Source organism: Vicia villosa, linkage group LG1 (assembly GCF_029867415.1).
Source record: "Vicia villosa cultivar HV-30 ecotype Madison, WI linkage group LG1, Vvil1.0, whole genome shotgun sequence".
NCBI lineage: Eukaryota > Viridiplantae > Streptophyta > Magnoliopsida > Fabales > Fabaceae > Vicia > Vicia villosa.
In genome coordinates, this window is record NC_081180.1 from 52,533,065 (window position 1) to 52,551,006 (window position 17,942).

General features: G+C 31.8%; 1 protein-coding gene across 1 annotated transcript; it reads left to right on the forward strand.

Annotated features, from left to right (window-relative positions):
* Positions 1 to 10,324: 10,324 nt before the first annotated feature.
* Positions 10,325 to 11,005, forward strand: LOC131606230 (14 kDa proline-rich protein DC2.15-like). The gene has a single exon (XM_058878495.1). It carries the CDS (start codon positions 10,396 to 10,398, stop codon positions 10,774 to 10,776), a length of 381 nt encoding a protein of 126 aa, XP_058734478.1. The 5' UTR covers positions 10,325 to 10,395; the 3' UTR covers positions 10,777 to 11,005.
* Positions 11,006 to 17,942: the final 6,937 nt, after the last annotated feature.

A 17,942-nucleotide genomic window follows, 5' to 3' on the forward strand; every position in this document is an offset into this window, starting at 1 on the left:
GATGACACTCCCTAGATCTTTGTGCTTCAAATGTATCTTTCATTGTATGATAGAACTGCATTTTTCAGAGAATATCATATTTTCATCCTTTATCTTATTTATTTAGAGATGATATCCCTCAAGAATTTTGAATAAGAGGGCATATGTTCGAGTGTTTCATAAAATGAGATGTTAATTTGGAGCTTTTTGAACACATTGAGGCATTTGATAAAAAAAATTCATCTTTCGATTTTTGCACTCTTTGAGTATAAGGAAGTCTTATCTCTCATATTGACAACTTTTATTTATTTGATTTGATTAGTTGATCTTTAACATATTTTTATTTTTTAGTGGGCTTAAGGACTTGCACCTACCTTTCTATGAGGTATGGAGAATTTTCACTCTCACTTGTTGCCTTTTCTCTTGGTTGTTCATCGATACTTGTATGTGAGAACCAAGGCGTAAAAAACTCATATTGTGTTGGGTTTGACCACTAGAGATAATGTTTCATTGATAGCCTTTTGCCAATAAATTTACTTTGAACCCTTCCAAATTTTGTTTAACCTTGAACACCCATTTGCAGCCAATTGTATTTCTATGAGATGGTAGGCTGGTAAGTGTCAAGGTTTGATTGGATAGTAGGGCATCATATTCAACTTGCATAACTTGAAGCCACTCAGGTTAAGATAAGTCTAGTTTAACATTGCTTAGTTTAACATGAGAGAGATAAGTATTTGGTTTTAAGTGAGTTGTTTTAGCCCTTTTCAGCATGGAATGGTCATTTGGTAGTAAATGTCCATGTGGAAACCTATTATATAAAGAAGTAGAAAGGGACATATCAGACCAATTGTTTGTGACCTTTAAAAAATTAGTAATTTTCTAACTTTGCTAAGTATTTGTTTGCCCGATAGACAACCAATACTGTCAAGACTTTGTGCAGTTGGTAAGGGTGACAAATGAGTAGTACTATTAGGACATTTTATTACATATTGTTGTTAAAGTTGTACCTATGTATTACATACTCAGTAGGTGAAAGTCAGTCATGAAAAATATGTTCAATAGACTCAACTACCACCTGAGTAGAGGTAGTTGACCTACTAGGCACAACATGACCTTGATAACTGTTAGGACAAAAAGAAGACTTTGAATAGGTAAAAAACTCTGAGTGAATGAACTGTAGCTGAAAATAGAGAAGGAAAAAGATAACTTTACTCATTGAAGATTACTTTGAGTACAAGGTAGATTGAACTTCTTAAAAGGTCAAGGAATCTCTTCCATACATGAGAGTTTCTTTAAAGTGAGCATGAGAACATGGTAAAGCACACAACAACAATGCTTGATATTCATCATCGATCTTATTATTGATATTTTTAAGATCAAGAATCAGCTTGTTGAACATATCCAACTGCTCAGCCAAGACTTTGTCTTCACTCATTTTAAATGAATTCAGAGCTTTCTTCAGGTAGAGGCAATTGACCAACGATTTGGTCATGTACAAAATTTCAAGTTTTGTCCATACACCCGCCGCCATCTTCTCCTTCAAAACCTTTCGGAGAACCTCAGCACCAAGGCTCAATACGATGGCGTTGTGGGACTTCTCTACTGTCGTCGTTTTCTCCTTCTCTGTTAGTGCAACATCCATGGCTGCGACTCCTTTCGACGCTTCTAGCAAACCCAACTGAACTAGTTGCGCTTGCATCTTCAAGCACCACAAACCGAAATCATTTCACACCGGTGAATTTCTCAATCTCATACTTTGTTGACGACATCTTCTTCTCCACGTTCACTGCACCAATTTGTTGTAACAGAGTGCAGTGAAGAACAAATAAAAAACTATGAGAAAGATTGAGTTTCTTGAACAAACACAAGAAACCCTATTAAGTTTACACGAAAGAGAGAGAAGAGAGAAGAAGAAAATTAGGGTTGATTGTTGTTATTTATGTGAGATATTGGATCGAACTCTAGTATTGTCGAAGGGTAGCTTCTTGGTTCGACAGTTTGACAGAGTTAAGCATGAAGTCGAAGGATTGTTCACATGCTGGTGTCGAAGTGTGCATGCTGTAGTCGAAGATGGGTCTAGCATGCAGATGTCGAAGATGCTAGGGTTGTTAGCATGTTAAATTAGGTTTTAGTGTTTAAACCCTAATTTGTTAAGTTAGCTTGTTTATTAAGTTGGCTTGTGTAATGGACCTTGCTGAAAAAGCCCATTAGTTAGTATGTTAGGTTTTATTATAAATAGCATACTAGTCTCTCATCATTGTAAGCTGCAAATCCTAATTTAGGGTAAGAGAGGTTGTTTGTTATTCTTGTAAACTTGTAATCTTGTTTTAAGAGAAAGTAAAAGAATAGCAGTTATAACCAATCTTGTGTTCCTCTTCTTCCTTGTCCTTTATTCATCCCTTATTTTATACTTTGTTTGTGGCATTGAATTCACAACAAATTGGTGCGGTGAGCGTGGAGAAGATGCCTTCAACAAAGTATGAGATTGAAAAGTTCACCGAAGTGAATGATTTCGGTCTGTGGCGCTTGAAGATGAAAGCCCTACTGGTTCAGCAGGGTTGTTTGGAAGCGTTGAAGGGAGAGGCAGCCATGAATGCGGAATTGACGGCAGCGGAGAAGACGAATATGATCGAGAAAGCACACAGCGCAATTTTGTTGAGCCTTGGTGATAAGGTTCTCCGGCAGGTATCAAAGGAGACGACGGCATCAGGGTTATGGGTGAAACTTGAAAGTTTGTATATGACCAAATCGCTGGTAAATCAACTCTACCTGAAGCAAGCTTTGTATTCATTCAAGATGATTGAAGACAAAGTATTGGCTGAGCAGTTGGATATGTTCAACAAGCTGATTCTTGATCTTGAAAATATTGATGTGAAGATCGATGATGAAGATCAAGCGCTGTTACTATTGTGTTCTTTGCCTCGATCACATGCTCACTTCAAAGAAACTCTCTTGTATGGAAGGGAGTCCCTGACGTTTGAAGAAGTTCAATCAGCCTTGTACTCTAAGGACTTGAATGAACGAAAGGAGCATAAACTTTCGACTGTTGGCGAAGGTTTGGCCGTTACAGGAAAACTCTTACGAAAGGATGATAAGTTCGACAAAAAGAAAGGCAAAAGCCAGTCGAAGTCTTACAGTGGCGAAGCAGCTGGAATTCAATGCTACCATTGTAAGAAGGAGGGTCACACAAGAAAGGTGTGCCCTGAACGCCTGAAATATCATGGAGGTAAGGATAATGGCAACGCTGCCATTGTTCAAGATGATTTCGAATCATCTGATGTTCTAGTGGTTTCAAGCAGTGACTCTAAGAAGGAGTGGATTATGGATTCAGGTTGCACTTGGAACATGACTCCAAACAAAGACTTGTTCGAGGAATTACTTGATCAAGATGGTGGATCAGTATTGCTGGGAAATAACAAGGCTTGCAAGATTGCAGGTGTTGGATCTGTGAGATTCAAGCTCCATGATGAGTCAATAAGGTTGTTGACTGAAGTCAGGTATGTTCCTGATTTGAAGAGAAATCTGCTTTCTCTTGGTAAATTCGACAAGAAAGGATATGTTTTCCAAGGAGAGAAAAGTATCCTAAGAGTCATGAAGGGTTCGAAGGAAGTCTTGAGAGGCGTGAAGAAACAAGGCTTGTATACCCTTGAGGCTGAAGTTGTAAGTGGTTCGACAAATGTTGCATCCACGAAACCTTTGTCGAAAACAGAAATCTGGCACATGAGATTGGGCCATGTCAGTGAAAGGGGTCTGGTCGAATTAGGGAAACAAAATCTGCTTGGTGGAGACAAAGTCGAAAAGCTGAAGTTTTATGAACCCTGTGTACTTGGAAAATCTTGCAGAGTGAAGTTCAACAAAGGCAAACAAAGAACACATGGATCCCTTGATTACATCCATGCTGATCTTTGGGGGCCTGCAAGGTGTCCATCACATTCAGGAGCAAGGTATTTTCTATCCATAGTAGATGATTATTCCAGAAAATTATGGGTATTCATCCAGAAGACTAAGGATGAAACTTTTGAGAATTTCAAAAGTTGGAAGACTCTGGTTGAAAATCAGACTGGCAGAAAGGTCAAGAGGTTGAGAACCGACAATGGCCTTAAATTTTGCAATGAGGCATTCGACAGTTTTTGTGCTGCCTCTGGTATTGCAAGGCATAGAACTACTGCAGGTACTCCACAGCAAAATGGTTTGGCTGAAAGGTTTAATCGAACTATTTTGGAGAGAGTCAGATGCATGTTGACTAGTGCGGGGTTAACGAAGGTGTTCTAGGCTGAGGCTGTTTCGACAGAAACATATCTGATAAACAGATGTCCTTCGACAGTGTTAGATATGAAGACACCTGAAGAAGTTTGGTCGGGAAATCCACCAGATCTCGACAAACTGAGAGTATTTGGCTGCGTAGCCTATGCTCATATTAGGCAAGACAAGGTCGAACCTAGAGCTCTGAAATGCATGTTCATGGGATACCCAGAAGGAGTCAAAGCTTATAGGCTATGGTGCCTAGAGCCAGGTCACAAGAGGTGTATCACCAATCGAGATGTAGTTTTCAATGAAGCTGAAATGGCTTTTAAGAAAACTGATGATGTTGGTCAAAGTACAGAAACATCTGACGAAAAGCTGGAACAGGTAGAGATTCCTGTTGAGGTGGAGCATGTTGATGCTGAATTGCATATCCCTGATGAAGTCGTAGAAGAAGCAGAAGATGCTGAGGAGGATGAGGAAACTGTCGATGACTACCTATTGTCGAGAGATAGGTCGAGAAGAGTTATCAAGGCACCTCAGAGACTTGGGTATGCATATCTTATAGCTTATGCCTTAATCTCTGCAAGTGAGGTTCTAGACGAAGAACCTAGAGATTACAAGGAAGTTATGAGGAGTCAAAATAAGACTGAATGGCTGAAGGCCATGGATGATGATATGAAATGTCTTCATGATAATCACACTTGGGAACTGATCAAGAAACTTGATGGGGCAAGGTTAGTCAGCTGTAAATGGATTTTCAAAGTTAAGGAAGGAATTGAAGGAGTGACGTCGAAAAGATACAAGGCAAGGTTAGTTGCAAGAGGTTTCACTCAGAAAGAAGGTGTCAACTTCAATGATGTGTTTTCTCCTGTTGTGAAGCATAGGTCCATTCGAATGTTGCTTGCCATGGTGGCACAGTTCGATCTTGAACTGGAACAGATGGATGTGAAGACTGCGTTCTTGTATGGTGATATAGATGAAACGATCCTGATGAGGCAACCTGAAGGGTATATCGAAAAGGGGAAGGAAGATTATGTGTGCAAGTTAAAGAGATCTTTGTATGGACTGAAACAATCTCCTCGACAGTGGAATAGGAGATTCGACAAGTTCATGGCACGCATAAGTTTCATTAAAAGTCAGTTCGACCAATGCGTTTACTTCAGATTTTGACCTGGTAATTCATTTGTTATTTTGTTGCTTTATGTGGATGATATTCTCATAGCAAGCAACAATGTTGAAGATGTGATGAGGGTGAAGGCTGAACTCAATAAGGAGTTCGATATGAAGGATCTGGGAGCTGCTTCCAGGATTCTTGGAATTGACATTCGAAGAGATAGAAAGAAGTCGAAGTTATGCTTATCTCAAGAGGCATATCTACGAAAGATTCTCGAAAAATTTGGTATGTCGAATTCGAATTGTGACTGCAACAAACCATCAATTCAAGCTGAGTATTGATCAGTGTCCCAGTACTGATGTCGAAAGAGCCTATATGAATAGCATCCCATATGCTAATATAGTTGGTTCTTTGATGTATGCTATGGTCTGTACTAGACCCGACATAGCATATGCAGTAAGTCTTGTAAGCAGGCACATGGCGAATCCTGGAAAGGCTCACTGGCAAGCATTGAAGTGGATTTTAAGGTACATAAATGGGTCTCTGAAAAGAGTCTTAATTTATGGTGGAGCCTTGGGTGAAGATAGTAAAGCAGTAATAGAAGGATATGTCGACTCTGATTATGCAGGTTGTATGGGTTCCAGAAAATCTATTTCTGGACATGTTTTCACTATGTTTGGCACTGCAATTAGTTGGAAAGCAACACTTTAGAAGGTTGTTGCTCTATCAACCACTGAAGCGGAGTATATTGCCCTAACTGAAGCTGTGAAAGAAGCATTGTGGCTTGAAGGTTTTGCGAAGGAGCTGAAACTTCAAGGCCGAGGTATCACTGTTAAATGTGATAGTCAAAGTGCAATACACCTGTCGAAGAATTCAACCTATCATGAGCGAACTAAGCACATTGATGTGAGGCTGCATTTCGTTAGAGGAGTAATCGAGCGTGGAGAAGTCCAAGTGCTGAAGGTTTCGACTGAAGACAATGCTGCTGATATGATCACCAAGACATTGCCGAGTTGCAAGTTTTTCCACTGTATGCAGTTGATAAAGCTGCATGAAGAAAGCTAGTTTGTTCCTTGACGTTGTAGAGTTAGGTCCAAGGTGGAGATTTGTGAGATATTGGATCGAACTCTAGTATTGTCGAAGGGTAGCTTCTTGGTTCGACAGTTTGACAGAGTTAAGCATGAAGTCGAAGGATTGTTCACATGCTGGTGTCGAAGTGTACATGCTGTAGTCGAAGATGGGTCTAGCATGCAGATGTCGAAGATGCTAGGGTTGTTAGCATGTTAAATTAGGTTTTAGTGTTTAAACCCTAATTTGTTAAGTTAGCTTGTTTATTAAGTTGGCTTGTGTAATGGACCTTGCTGAAAAAGCCCATTAGTTAGTATGTTAGGTTTTATTATAAATAGCATACTAGTCTCTCATCATTGTAAGCTGCAAATCCTAATTTAGGGTGAGAGAGGTTATTTGTTATTCTTGTAAACTTGTAATCTTGTTTTAAGAGAAAGTAAAAGAATAACAGTTATAACCAATCTTGTGTTCCTCTTCTTCCTTGTCCTTTGTTCATCCCTTATTTTATACTTTGTTCGTGGCATTGAATTCACAACAATTTACTTATAGTATTTGAATCCTTATTGAATAAGTGAATAGTAAAACAGTTATAATCAATCCTATTTTTCTTCTTCTTCTCGCTTCTCTTTCTTTCCTGAAAACCTAATAGAGTTTCTTGTGTTTGTTCAAAAAACTCAATCTTTCTCATAGTTTTTAGTTTATTCTTGACGACATTCCATTACAACATAATCAATTTTAATTAACAATAATTCCTTTAATATTAAAATTTCTAATTTTTTTTAATTTACTTTTAATTAAATCAACTATATATATATATATATATATATATATATATATATATATATATATATATATATATATATATATATATATATATATATATATATATATATATATATATATATATATATATTACAGAGTAGAAAACTTTGATAATGTATGATTTAATTTCATAGTGATAGTGGACAATGGAATACGAATTGTTAAACACAAATACAGAATAATAAGAAAATTTTGATGTCCTGTCATTTCATTTTTAATAATAAACAAAAATAAAATATGACAATCACGGGTATGCTTTATTTAGTTTCAATTTTCAATTAAGCAAAGTTGTGAAAATTTTACAATAATACATGCGTATGAAATGATTCCATCTAGATATAATTGATATAACAAACCAAATTGCAATTTATAGTGCAGATAGGTCCAAATTTGATACAAAAAATATTGTAACATCGTTATAGATTTAGATCAATAATGGGCTCATTTAGTATCTCACATGTGAAGTTTATACCCAATATTCCTATAATTGAATCTTTACTTTTAAATTAAAAAAAAAACCTGTCAAATTTACCTTTATTAAATATAGAATTTTCATTTTTTTAAATTTCTTCTATTTAGAAATTTATCTGTAGTTTATTCGTAGGAATAATTAAGTTTTTATGGGTAAAATTGTTTATTGAATAACTAAATTTTTAAAATTGGTTATCGAATAACTTGTAAAATAATCTTTGAACTTTACCTATAGTTCACTTATGAGTAAATTTATCTTTGAAATTTTGTTATGTCCTACTTTCGTGAAATTTATCTGTGAAGAATCGCGTGTTTATTTGGATTGATTTCCAACAATCCGTTGGTGTAGACTGTTGCTCTTTTTTGCTACTTTGGAATGATTATTTTCAGGGTAAGATGAAGAGATTTCTACAGCAATATGACTTTTTTTTTTTGGTGTATTTGGAAGGTGCACAATGACATAGTTTTCAATAACGCAAAGTTGGACACCGAAGAACTCTTTTATATGATTTTGTGATTCTCTTGGTGGTGGAATGTCTCCTCTTTAACCATTAAATGCAATTTTTATGAGTGGTATAAAAACCCTCTACTTTGTCTTTGATGTTATTGTAAGGATTTCTTTACTTTGTCTTTGATGTTATTGTAAGGATTTCTTTTCTTTTCCTATATAGGTTGATGTACCCCTAGTACATTTAATCTTAATACAAGAAGTGTTTATGAAAAAAAAAAATATTTTTGTAAGCAAAATTATATACAAAATATTTTATTAAAAAAATTCTAAAACTTTACTGACAATTTATTTATAAATAAATATATATTTTTCGTGGATAAAATTATACACCGTAATATATTAAAAAGAATTATAAAACATTTTACCTACAACTTAACCTTTGATAATATAATTTGTTAAAAGCCACACAAATAACATTGGAAAAAGTCATTTGCGTGTGTCTTTTTAAAATGATTTTTAATTGTTTATTTAAAATTTTAAAAACAAATTCATAATCAAATAGTATTTAACCATTTAGTTACAAATAAAAATAAGATAATATTTTACTATGGTTTTTTCTTATCATAGGTAAAATTTGTAGGAGTATTATAATGTATAATTTTACTCACAAATAACATATATTTATTCACAAATAAGTCGCAGATAAAAAATTTTATCCATGAAAAACATAGATTTATCCACGACTAAACTGTGAGTAAAATTTTCAACCTCTTTCTTATATATACATACGCAAACATAGATTTTTCCATAAATATAACGTAAGTAGAAAAAAAAATTTAAATAACAAGATTTAAAAAAGAAATTATAAAAAAAACAAGTTTTTCAGAAAATTTACTAAAATGTCTAGGTTTTGCAAGACCCCCTGGAGTATGCGCCAAATGAATTGGCGCATTAGTACAAAAAATTAGGTGTATGCGCCAAATGGTTTGGCGCCAATGTGCATGTTTCTTTTTTATTTTTATTTTTTTTTACTTTTTACAAATACTTATACGCCAAATGAATTGGCTAATTCAAGAAAATTTGTACTAATGCGCCAAATGGTTTGACGCATATTCTAGGGGGTCCTGCAAAACCTAGACACTTTGATAAATTTTCTAAAAAACTTGTTTTTTTGGTAATTTTTTTTTAAACATTGTTATTTAAATTTTTTATTCACGTAAGTAAAGTTCCAAAAATCTTTAATGATATCCAATAAAAACATTTTAAAAACATAAATATTCGACAAATAATTTTACCCATTAATCTTAGATTTATTCACCAATAAGTTGCGGATAAATTTTCAAAAAACTTGTATAGAGGTGAAAATATATATATATATATATATATATATATATATATATATATATATATATATATATATATATATATATATATATATATATATATATATATATATATATATATATAGAGGATGGTTATATTTACTCCAAGAGTAAGTTATTATAACTTACTCCAAATCTAGACCATTGATTCTTTTCAATCTAGTGGTTAAAAATAATAAGTAATTAAATGTGGAGAGAGAAAACTATTACTTATTATTTTTAACCATTAGATTGAGAAGAATCAATGGTTTAGATTTGGAGTAAGTTATAATAACTTACTCTTGTAGTAAATATAACCCTCCTCATATATATATATATATATATATATATATATATATATATATATATATATATATATATATATATATATATATATATATATATATATATATATATATATATATATATATATATATATATATATATATATATATATATATATATATATATATATATATATATAAAGGGTAAATTTAATATTTTACAGATTTTAGATAATGGTACAATTCTAAAATATGGGGTACAATCTTCCTCTCATATGTAGCTCTAAGATAATCAAGTTATTTAAATTAAGGGTGTTGAAATTGGAATTTACATAAGGGATGTTGAGAGGATACATAATTGGAGATTACATAAGTGTTGAAATTGGAATTGCAACATAATTGTGTCTCTCATTTACTCATTATACAACCTTTATTCTTTCAAATTGTAGGAAACTTACTTAAATTAAAAAAAAAAACAAAGAAACTCACCCATCGTTCCCTATAAAACCCATCTCTTACTCCTCTCAAACATCATCACTCACACACCAAACCAAAGTGATTAAGAGTATTAGTAACTAAAACTCATTTTCCAACATTCAAATGGCTTCCAAGGTTGCTATAATCCTTGCCCTCAACATCCTCTTTTTCACTGCTGTAACCTCCAACTATGTTCCATGTCCACCACCACCCACAAAAGACCACAATCACTCACATCCAAAGAACCCAACATGTCCTAGAGACACAATTAAGTTTGGTGTGTGTGCTGATGTATTAGGTTTGATTAATGTTGAACTTGGTAAGCCACCAAAGACACCATGCTGTTCTCTCATTGATGGTCTTGCTAATCTTGAAGCTGCTGTCTGTCTTTGCACTGCTCTTAAGGCTAATGTCTTAGGCATTAACCTTAATCTTCCTATTAATTTGAGCTTGATACTTAATTACTGTGGAAAGGGAGTTCCAAAGAAGTTCGTTTGCGCTTAATTAATGTATGTGTGTATTGTGTCACACTACTATCTTATGGTTTGTGGATTTTGTACTATTTTGTTGCATTCTTTCTCTCACAATTGTTATTTGTTTTTGCCAATGAACATTTCGTTCATACTTGATTATTGTTGTGATGGTTGGAAATTGAAGCAACTTTGTCTTCTTTTTCAGCCTCACTATTATGACTATATTGTATTTTGTATTATTCCATCTAAGTGATATTTTTTATTATGTTGTAAATCATTCAAACACCATGTCAATTACTAGTTTTTCAGGAATTTGTTAAAAGATTTGGAAAAATAGATCAACAAAACCAATTTGTTAGGGGTTAAATTTCGAACAAAATTTTTCAAAATCATTAGAGGGTACACCCCCAATAAATTTTCCAAGGCTTTTGATTTGCCAGGAACTTGTCCTTGGAAAACACAACCATTGTTTGCAAGTAGATTGGATCTTTTCCTTCCATCATTCGTCTCCTTCAACTAAAATACATGTAATAAAATAAAGAAAATTAAGCAATAATTATAAATAGAAGAAGGGAGACAAAATGTTAGACAGAGAAAGAGATAGAAAAATGGAGAGAATAGTTGAAGAAAAAATATTGAAGGAGAAAATCTAACCCCCTTTGCAAGGAACGAATTGCATAGAAATACTTGATATACCTTTTCAATAAAAATGTTTCACAAATATTTGTGATTTATTTAAATCATTATTAAATATATTAAATTAATTTATATACACTAATTAAAAATATATTACTACTGAAACTGACTAAATATAAAAAAATATTATAATAGAACTGACTAACTATAAAAAAATATTATAATAGAAAATAATGGTAACTATAATAATATAATAACATTTTAAACTAAAATAACTAATAAAAAAATAATAACTTGGCTTTGGATTAAAAAATATTTATAATAACTCTTAAAAAACAATAATATTGGTGGATGGTGTGGTGACCGTGAATGAAGTGATTGATTTAGCTAAGAAAGCTAAAAAGTCTTGCCTCATTTTTAAAGTGTATATTAAGAAAGCGTGTGATTCAGTGAGCTGGGAGTTTCTGAAGTATATGCTTATTAGATTTGAATTTAATGTTAATTGGAAGCCTTGGACTAGAGCTCGTGTTTATGCTGGGAATCTCGCAGTGTTGTTAATGGTTGCTCAGCTAAATGAATTAATACTCAAAGTAGTTTGAAGCAAATTGATCCCCTAACTCCTTTCCTCTTCCTACTTGTGGCTGGATGTTTAAGTGGTTCATTTAGTAGGGCTATTGAATTGGATCTTCTCTTTGGTTTTAGGGTAGGAGCCGCTGATATGGTTGTCTCATATCTATATTATGCAAATGATACTCGGAGAACCTTTGGAGCAAGTATGAATGCTATTCTTAGGGGTTTTGAGTTAGCATCGACCTCCAAGTGAATTTTGCTAAGAGAAGTAAGATAGGGGTTAACGTGGACCTTGTGTTTTTTTATCCCGCTGGTGACATTCTTCAAAGTAAACTCGAGACCATTTCTTTTAAATATACAGGGTTGTATGTTAGGGAAATTCCTAGTTGAGAGGCTACTTAGGATCCTCTTGTTAACCTATGCTTAATGGTATCACCGAGAAGGTGGGATCAGGGTTTCAAAAGTCTTTTTGAGCTGATGCTTGGGTTAGGAGTATCCCTTTTAAGAATAGCTCCTTGGATTGCTTATGATCACTAATTATCCTACGGGAAGATTGGGAGAGGTAGGTAGGCGAGTAGATGAAACCCTCATTTGGGACATCTGGTGTAGGAGACCTTTCCTTGTTCACGAGGAACTTATTGTTGGTGATTTCCTCTCGACCATTCAAGAACATACTATTTCCTTGGATATAAAAGGTTTCTAGGGATGGTACTTTCTCAGTGTCTTCTACTTATCATAGTCTTTTGGCTTCTTCTAATTATCCTAACCTATCCCCTTCCATTAGTAATACATCACTCCCTCTTCATTTGAGGAAGTTAGACACTTTCTAATGTGATTGTTTTTTGTTGGAAACTTCTACTTAATAGATTCCCCTCTAGAGAGAATATGTTTAAGATAAAGGTAATTGTAGAACCTGAGCATACCTCTTGTCCTCTTTGTGGTGATTTGGTCAAATTAACTTCTTACTTGTTTGATACTTGTGACTTAGTTAATAGTGGTTGGTATAGGATTTTTAGATTGTTGGAGTGGCATGTAGTCTTTCCTAGGGAGTTTCCTTTCTTTAAGCGGTAGGGAAAAGTCTGGGGGTGGTTTTCTATAATTTCCATGTTGTGGTCTGGACCATTTTGGAGGGCCAGAAACGATATTATATTTGTAAGAACAAGATATACATGTTTATTGAATTTTTTTAGACAAGAAAAACTCTAGAAGAAAGTCAGAAGACTGCTCAAGATCTAAGAAGCCAGAAAGTTCAGATGTTTTGAACATGGTAAATTCTGATGAACCTCGCTCTATAGCTTAGCGCATATTCACAACCAGGTTATGTCAACAACATTGTTTACAAGGTTCAACCAACTTCTGTCAATTCATCACAATCTGATAGCAAGCCAGGATCTGATATGAAGAACTATGCATTTCTAGTCACAATCTGATGGAATTGCAAATAGGGAAGTATTCCTTTCCTATTACATTCTTATACTTCAAACTTACTTTGTAAGTATTGTGCTTAGGGGGGGGGGCTCTGAACGAGCTTAAATGAATTTTGAGAGTATCATTCTTAGGGAAAGCTGCTTAGCTAACTCTGAATATGTTTTTATGTGATTTAAAGCTAGTATAAATTGTTCATCAAAATACATGGTTTTGTCATCATAAAAAACGGGGAGATTGTAAGAACAAAATTTGGTTTTGCATCTGACCTTAGGTTTTGATGATATCTTTACATGATATCTTAGAGAACAATTTAAGTACAGTAACGTTTTCTGTCTAGTGTGTAGCTTTTGCTAACAGGTTCTAACTCTAAAGACAAGGCGTGTGACGTCATCAAGTTATGAACTCAACACACTTTAACTATGGAAATAACCAGTGTGTTCAATCAGCGTGTTCACAGTTTTAGTCAAGTTCGAGAATGCTTCTATAACAACGGTTCTGATGAACGTCAATGATAAAGATTCTGACCGAGACTCTCATGAAAGTTCTTTTTGAGCCTCCTCTAGCTCTAAGATTCTGTTGTTCAAGTTCTAAAGATTCTTAAGACAAGTTTCTAGAGGAACAAGTTTTGAATATAAATATTTGAAGACCAATTGCTGAAGATTGCGAAGATAAGGTTCTGAGTGAAAAAGTTATAAAGACTCTGAAGACTTAAGTTCTAAATGTTTGAAGACCAAGTGCTGAAGATTCTGAATAAAAGGTTATGATTGAACAAGTACTGAAGACTTTGAAGACTTAAGTTCTGAAGTTTCAAAAGACCAAGTACTGAAGACTCTAAAGACAAGGTTCTGTTTCAACAAGCTCTGAAGACTCTAAAGACTTAGGTTCTGAAATTTCAAAAGACCAAGTGCTGAAAACTCTGAAGACAAAGTCCTGTTTGAACAAGCTCTGAAGAATCTAAAGACTTAGGTTTTGGTGACTAAATATTTTGATCCTTCTAAATATGCTTCAGCAATGTGTTTTTGGTGGTTGGACTTTAGGGTCACCTTGTATCTAATGACTATTTTTTGAATTAATAAAATATCTTGATTCAAAATAAAAAACATGCTTCAACAACTACTATCTTAAGCTTCTGAAGATTGGAAGATAAAAAAAATTAATTTTTGGATTCACATGAGAAAATAATAAGTGGTGTCTATTCTTTATAGGGTGACGCTAGGTCAGTACTACTATACAGTATGGTCTACCACTCCCTCACTGACTGTTGGAACTATATAGTTGGAATTACATATTTCAATATTACCCTTCAACATACTTCTCTTCGTCAACTATAAAAAAAGACTTAGATGAAGAATTCAAAAAGACGTTACTCTGAAAAACTCTGGAGATTACAAAACTAATGTTGAAATGCTGCTAAAATCACTTTGATCATTTCATTGTATATTTTTGTAAGCAAGTGAACTTTTGTTCATTAACTTGCAGCGAATGAGCTTTGGTTCGATACTTGCTTAACACTTTTGTGTTATTTGATTGTATTTCAAATTTGTGTAACATGCTTTCAAGAAGCTACTCTGTAAACACAAAACCTTTGTAATCAACGAGTGAAGTTGATAGTTTCTTGGGAGACTAGGGCTTTAGTCAGAATTCTTAAGAAGACATTAACAATAAGTCTTTATGGTTTGCAATAAGTGACAATTAGTCTTTGTTGTAGTTTGCAATATTGAGAGATAGTCTTTATTGTGGCTATATAATCAGTTTGGTTATAGTGAATTAAGTCCTTGTTGATAAGGCAAAATTACCTTGGCTGGTGGACTAGTAGAGTAGCTTCGTTAACAGTAAACCATGATAAAAATAATTGTGTTATTTATTTTTGTTCTTGTGTCCTTGCATTTTGTTTTGGGAAGAAATTGTTTTTAAACATTGAAACCCAATTCAAACCCAATTTAAAGTTTGAATTACTATTAAACTAATTGATCACTATTTTGTTTGAAATAACTAAATAATTTTAAAAATTAATTGATTATTTAATTTAAATTGATTAAATATTATAACAATTAATTGAATTACTATTAAATTAATTAATATTATTTAATTTCAATTAGTTTAAAATAAATATTTATTTATTTGTGTATTATTTAAGTTCAATAATATATAATTTAATTTATTTCTAATTGATTAAATATATTGAGGATTCACGTTTTATAAATTCTATTTTTAAATTGGTGTATTATTTAAAATTAGTAAATATTTATTTGTGTGTTATTTGAAATAAGTAAATGTTTATTCTAAATTATTAAGTTAAGTATTTATCATTCAGAATATTAACAATTGAAATTGATTTGTCTAGTTGTAAAGTGATTATCATTCGACAGACTTAGGTTCGAGACCCCATTGGTACAAATTTTGAAATTTTTGTTATAAATTCAGAATTATTTAATATTATTAAAAACTTTATGAATTATTTGTCATGAATGCATATTGGCCTAGTGGTAAAGACTTAAGATATTATTTGAAAGTCTTGGGTTCGATTCCTTATAAGAAACAATTTTTAATTGTTTATAAATGAAATTAAAAATAAAAATTAATTTAGTATTTAAAAAATGAAAAATAAAAAATAAAAAATAAAAATACAACGTGGCAGTCTAGGACTAATATAATCCGGTTAAATTTTGTAAGCGATTAAATCAAACTTTTTTTTTGAGGGACTAATTTGGGTTGTGTAATTTTTGTGAGGGACCAAAATGAGTCTTCCATCTAAATTTAATGATTAAATTAATAGTACTCCATCTGTCCTAAATTATACAACCTTCGGTCACATTTATAAGCAACAAAAATTATTTTTACGATTATTAAGAAATTCAATCAAGTGTAGTTAACTTTTTAGACTTTCTACAAAAATATTGATTAAATTTACTATAATATTCTCTTTATTAAATTTAATGAAATGTTAGAAAATGAAATAGAAGGGTATATTAGAAATTACAACATTAAATGATTTATTAATAATTGTTTTTTTTTTTTATAATAGTGACCAAGAATTAAAACATTTTTGTTGCTTATAAATGTGACCAGAGGGTGTAAGTCACTTTGGCAAAAATGTTTGTCATAAATTATAAGTCGCTTTACAATCTCAATACATCTTTAATGACTTTTTTTTGCCTAATATAACATACTATTTATTTCTCTTTCTTCTTTCAATTCTTTAAAATTTGTTTTTCAATATAATTATTGAAAGATTTTTTGTAAAATCATACATCATTTCATTTTTCCATAAATTAATAATATATTTATTAATAGGTTAAGTAAATTTTTGGTTCCTGTAAATATTTCAAATTTCATTTTTAGTCCCTATAAAAAAATGACATATTTTAGAATACTATAACATATATATAATACTATAATATATTTAGAATACTATAACATACGTGTTTAGAATATAACAAAATTCTTTACCAAATTATAGAATTTTTTAAAATTAGAAGAATTAAATATAATTTTTTTAAATTTATAAAGATAATGATAAAAGTAATACAAATTTCGACTTATAAATCAAATGAGATTTTTTTTAGGAACTTTTTATAACCTTTTAAATATTTCTGTAAAATAATCATTCAAAAATACACATCGATTTAACAGTAAGGACTAAAACTACGTGCATAATAATTTTGTGAAGACCAAAATATATTATTTTTTTAATAGGGATAAAAACAAATTTTAATAATTTTATTGAAACCAAAAACATATTTAATCTTTCATTAATTTGTGGGAAATAAAAAAAAAAGTCTTATAATTTGAGACAGATTGAGTATTAATTAAATTTTGTTATTAAATGTTATACTCAGTAAAGTAGTTAGAAAACGACACTTCATGAGTTTAATGAAGGACACACGTTTTTCAACACATCTTTTATAAATATTGTTAGCATTGAGATGATCAACATTCATATAAATGCATTCATAGTTGAATTGCTCTTGAAAAATGGGACACACATTAAATGCCCAAAATTTAACCACTTAGAGAGAAAATGGACAGTAGAATTAGACTTTAGGGTTTGCTTAGGTTGCCGCAAACTTACGAGATTTTATAATTAAGATATTCATATTTTCATTGATATTCTATTTTATATATTCAGAATGTAGTTATTAATAAAATGCAATAAGCATTTTTTAATTATTTATTTTCTTGTAAGTTGATTTATTTAAGTTTCTTAGTAGTACATGAAGTGAATTTTATTTTTAAATAATTAAGTTTTTTAAAAAAATTATGCATATAATCAAATTTTTAAATTAATTATATAAACTAGTAAACGGGTACTACCCGTGCTGCCGCACGAGTACATTTATTTGATATTATATATATAATTTGTTTAGATATTTAGAATATTGAATGATAAATATAATTATATAAAAAATTAGATATTTATGAATTTGTACAGGTTAAAATAATTTTGTATAGTTAATTTGTATTCAAATGCATATTGAAAGCAATTTTTATCAAAAACAAATTTGCGTGAATTTAACTAATCGTATCCCGTTACAAATTTATTTAATACGATATAGATTAGAT

What these genes read in the sequence shown, in the direction of transcription:
- LOC131606230 (XM_058878495.1), top strand. Translation starts at nt 10,396, where the DNA reads ATGGCTTCCAAGGTTGCTATAATCCTTGCCCTCAACATCCTCTTTTTC.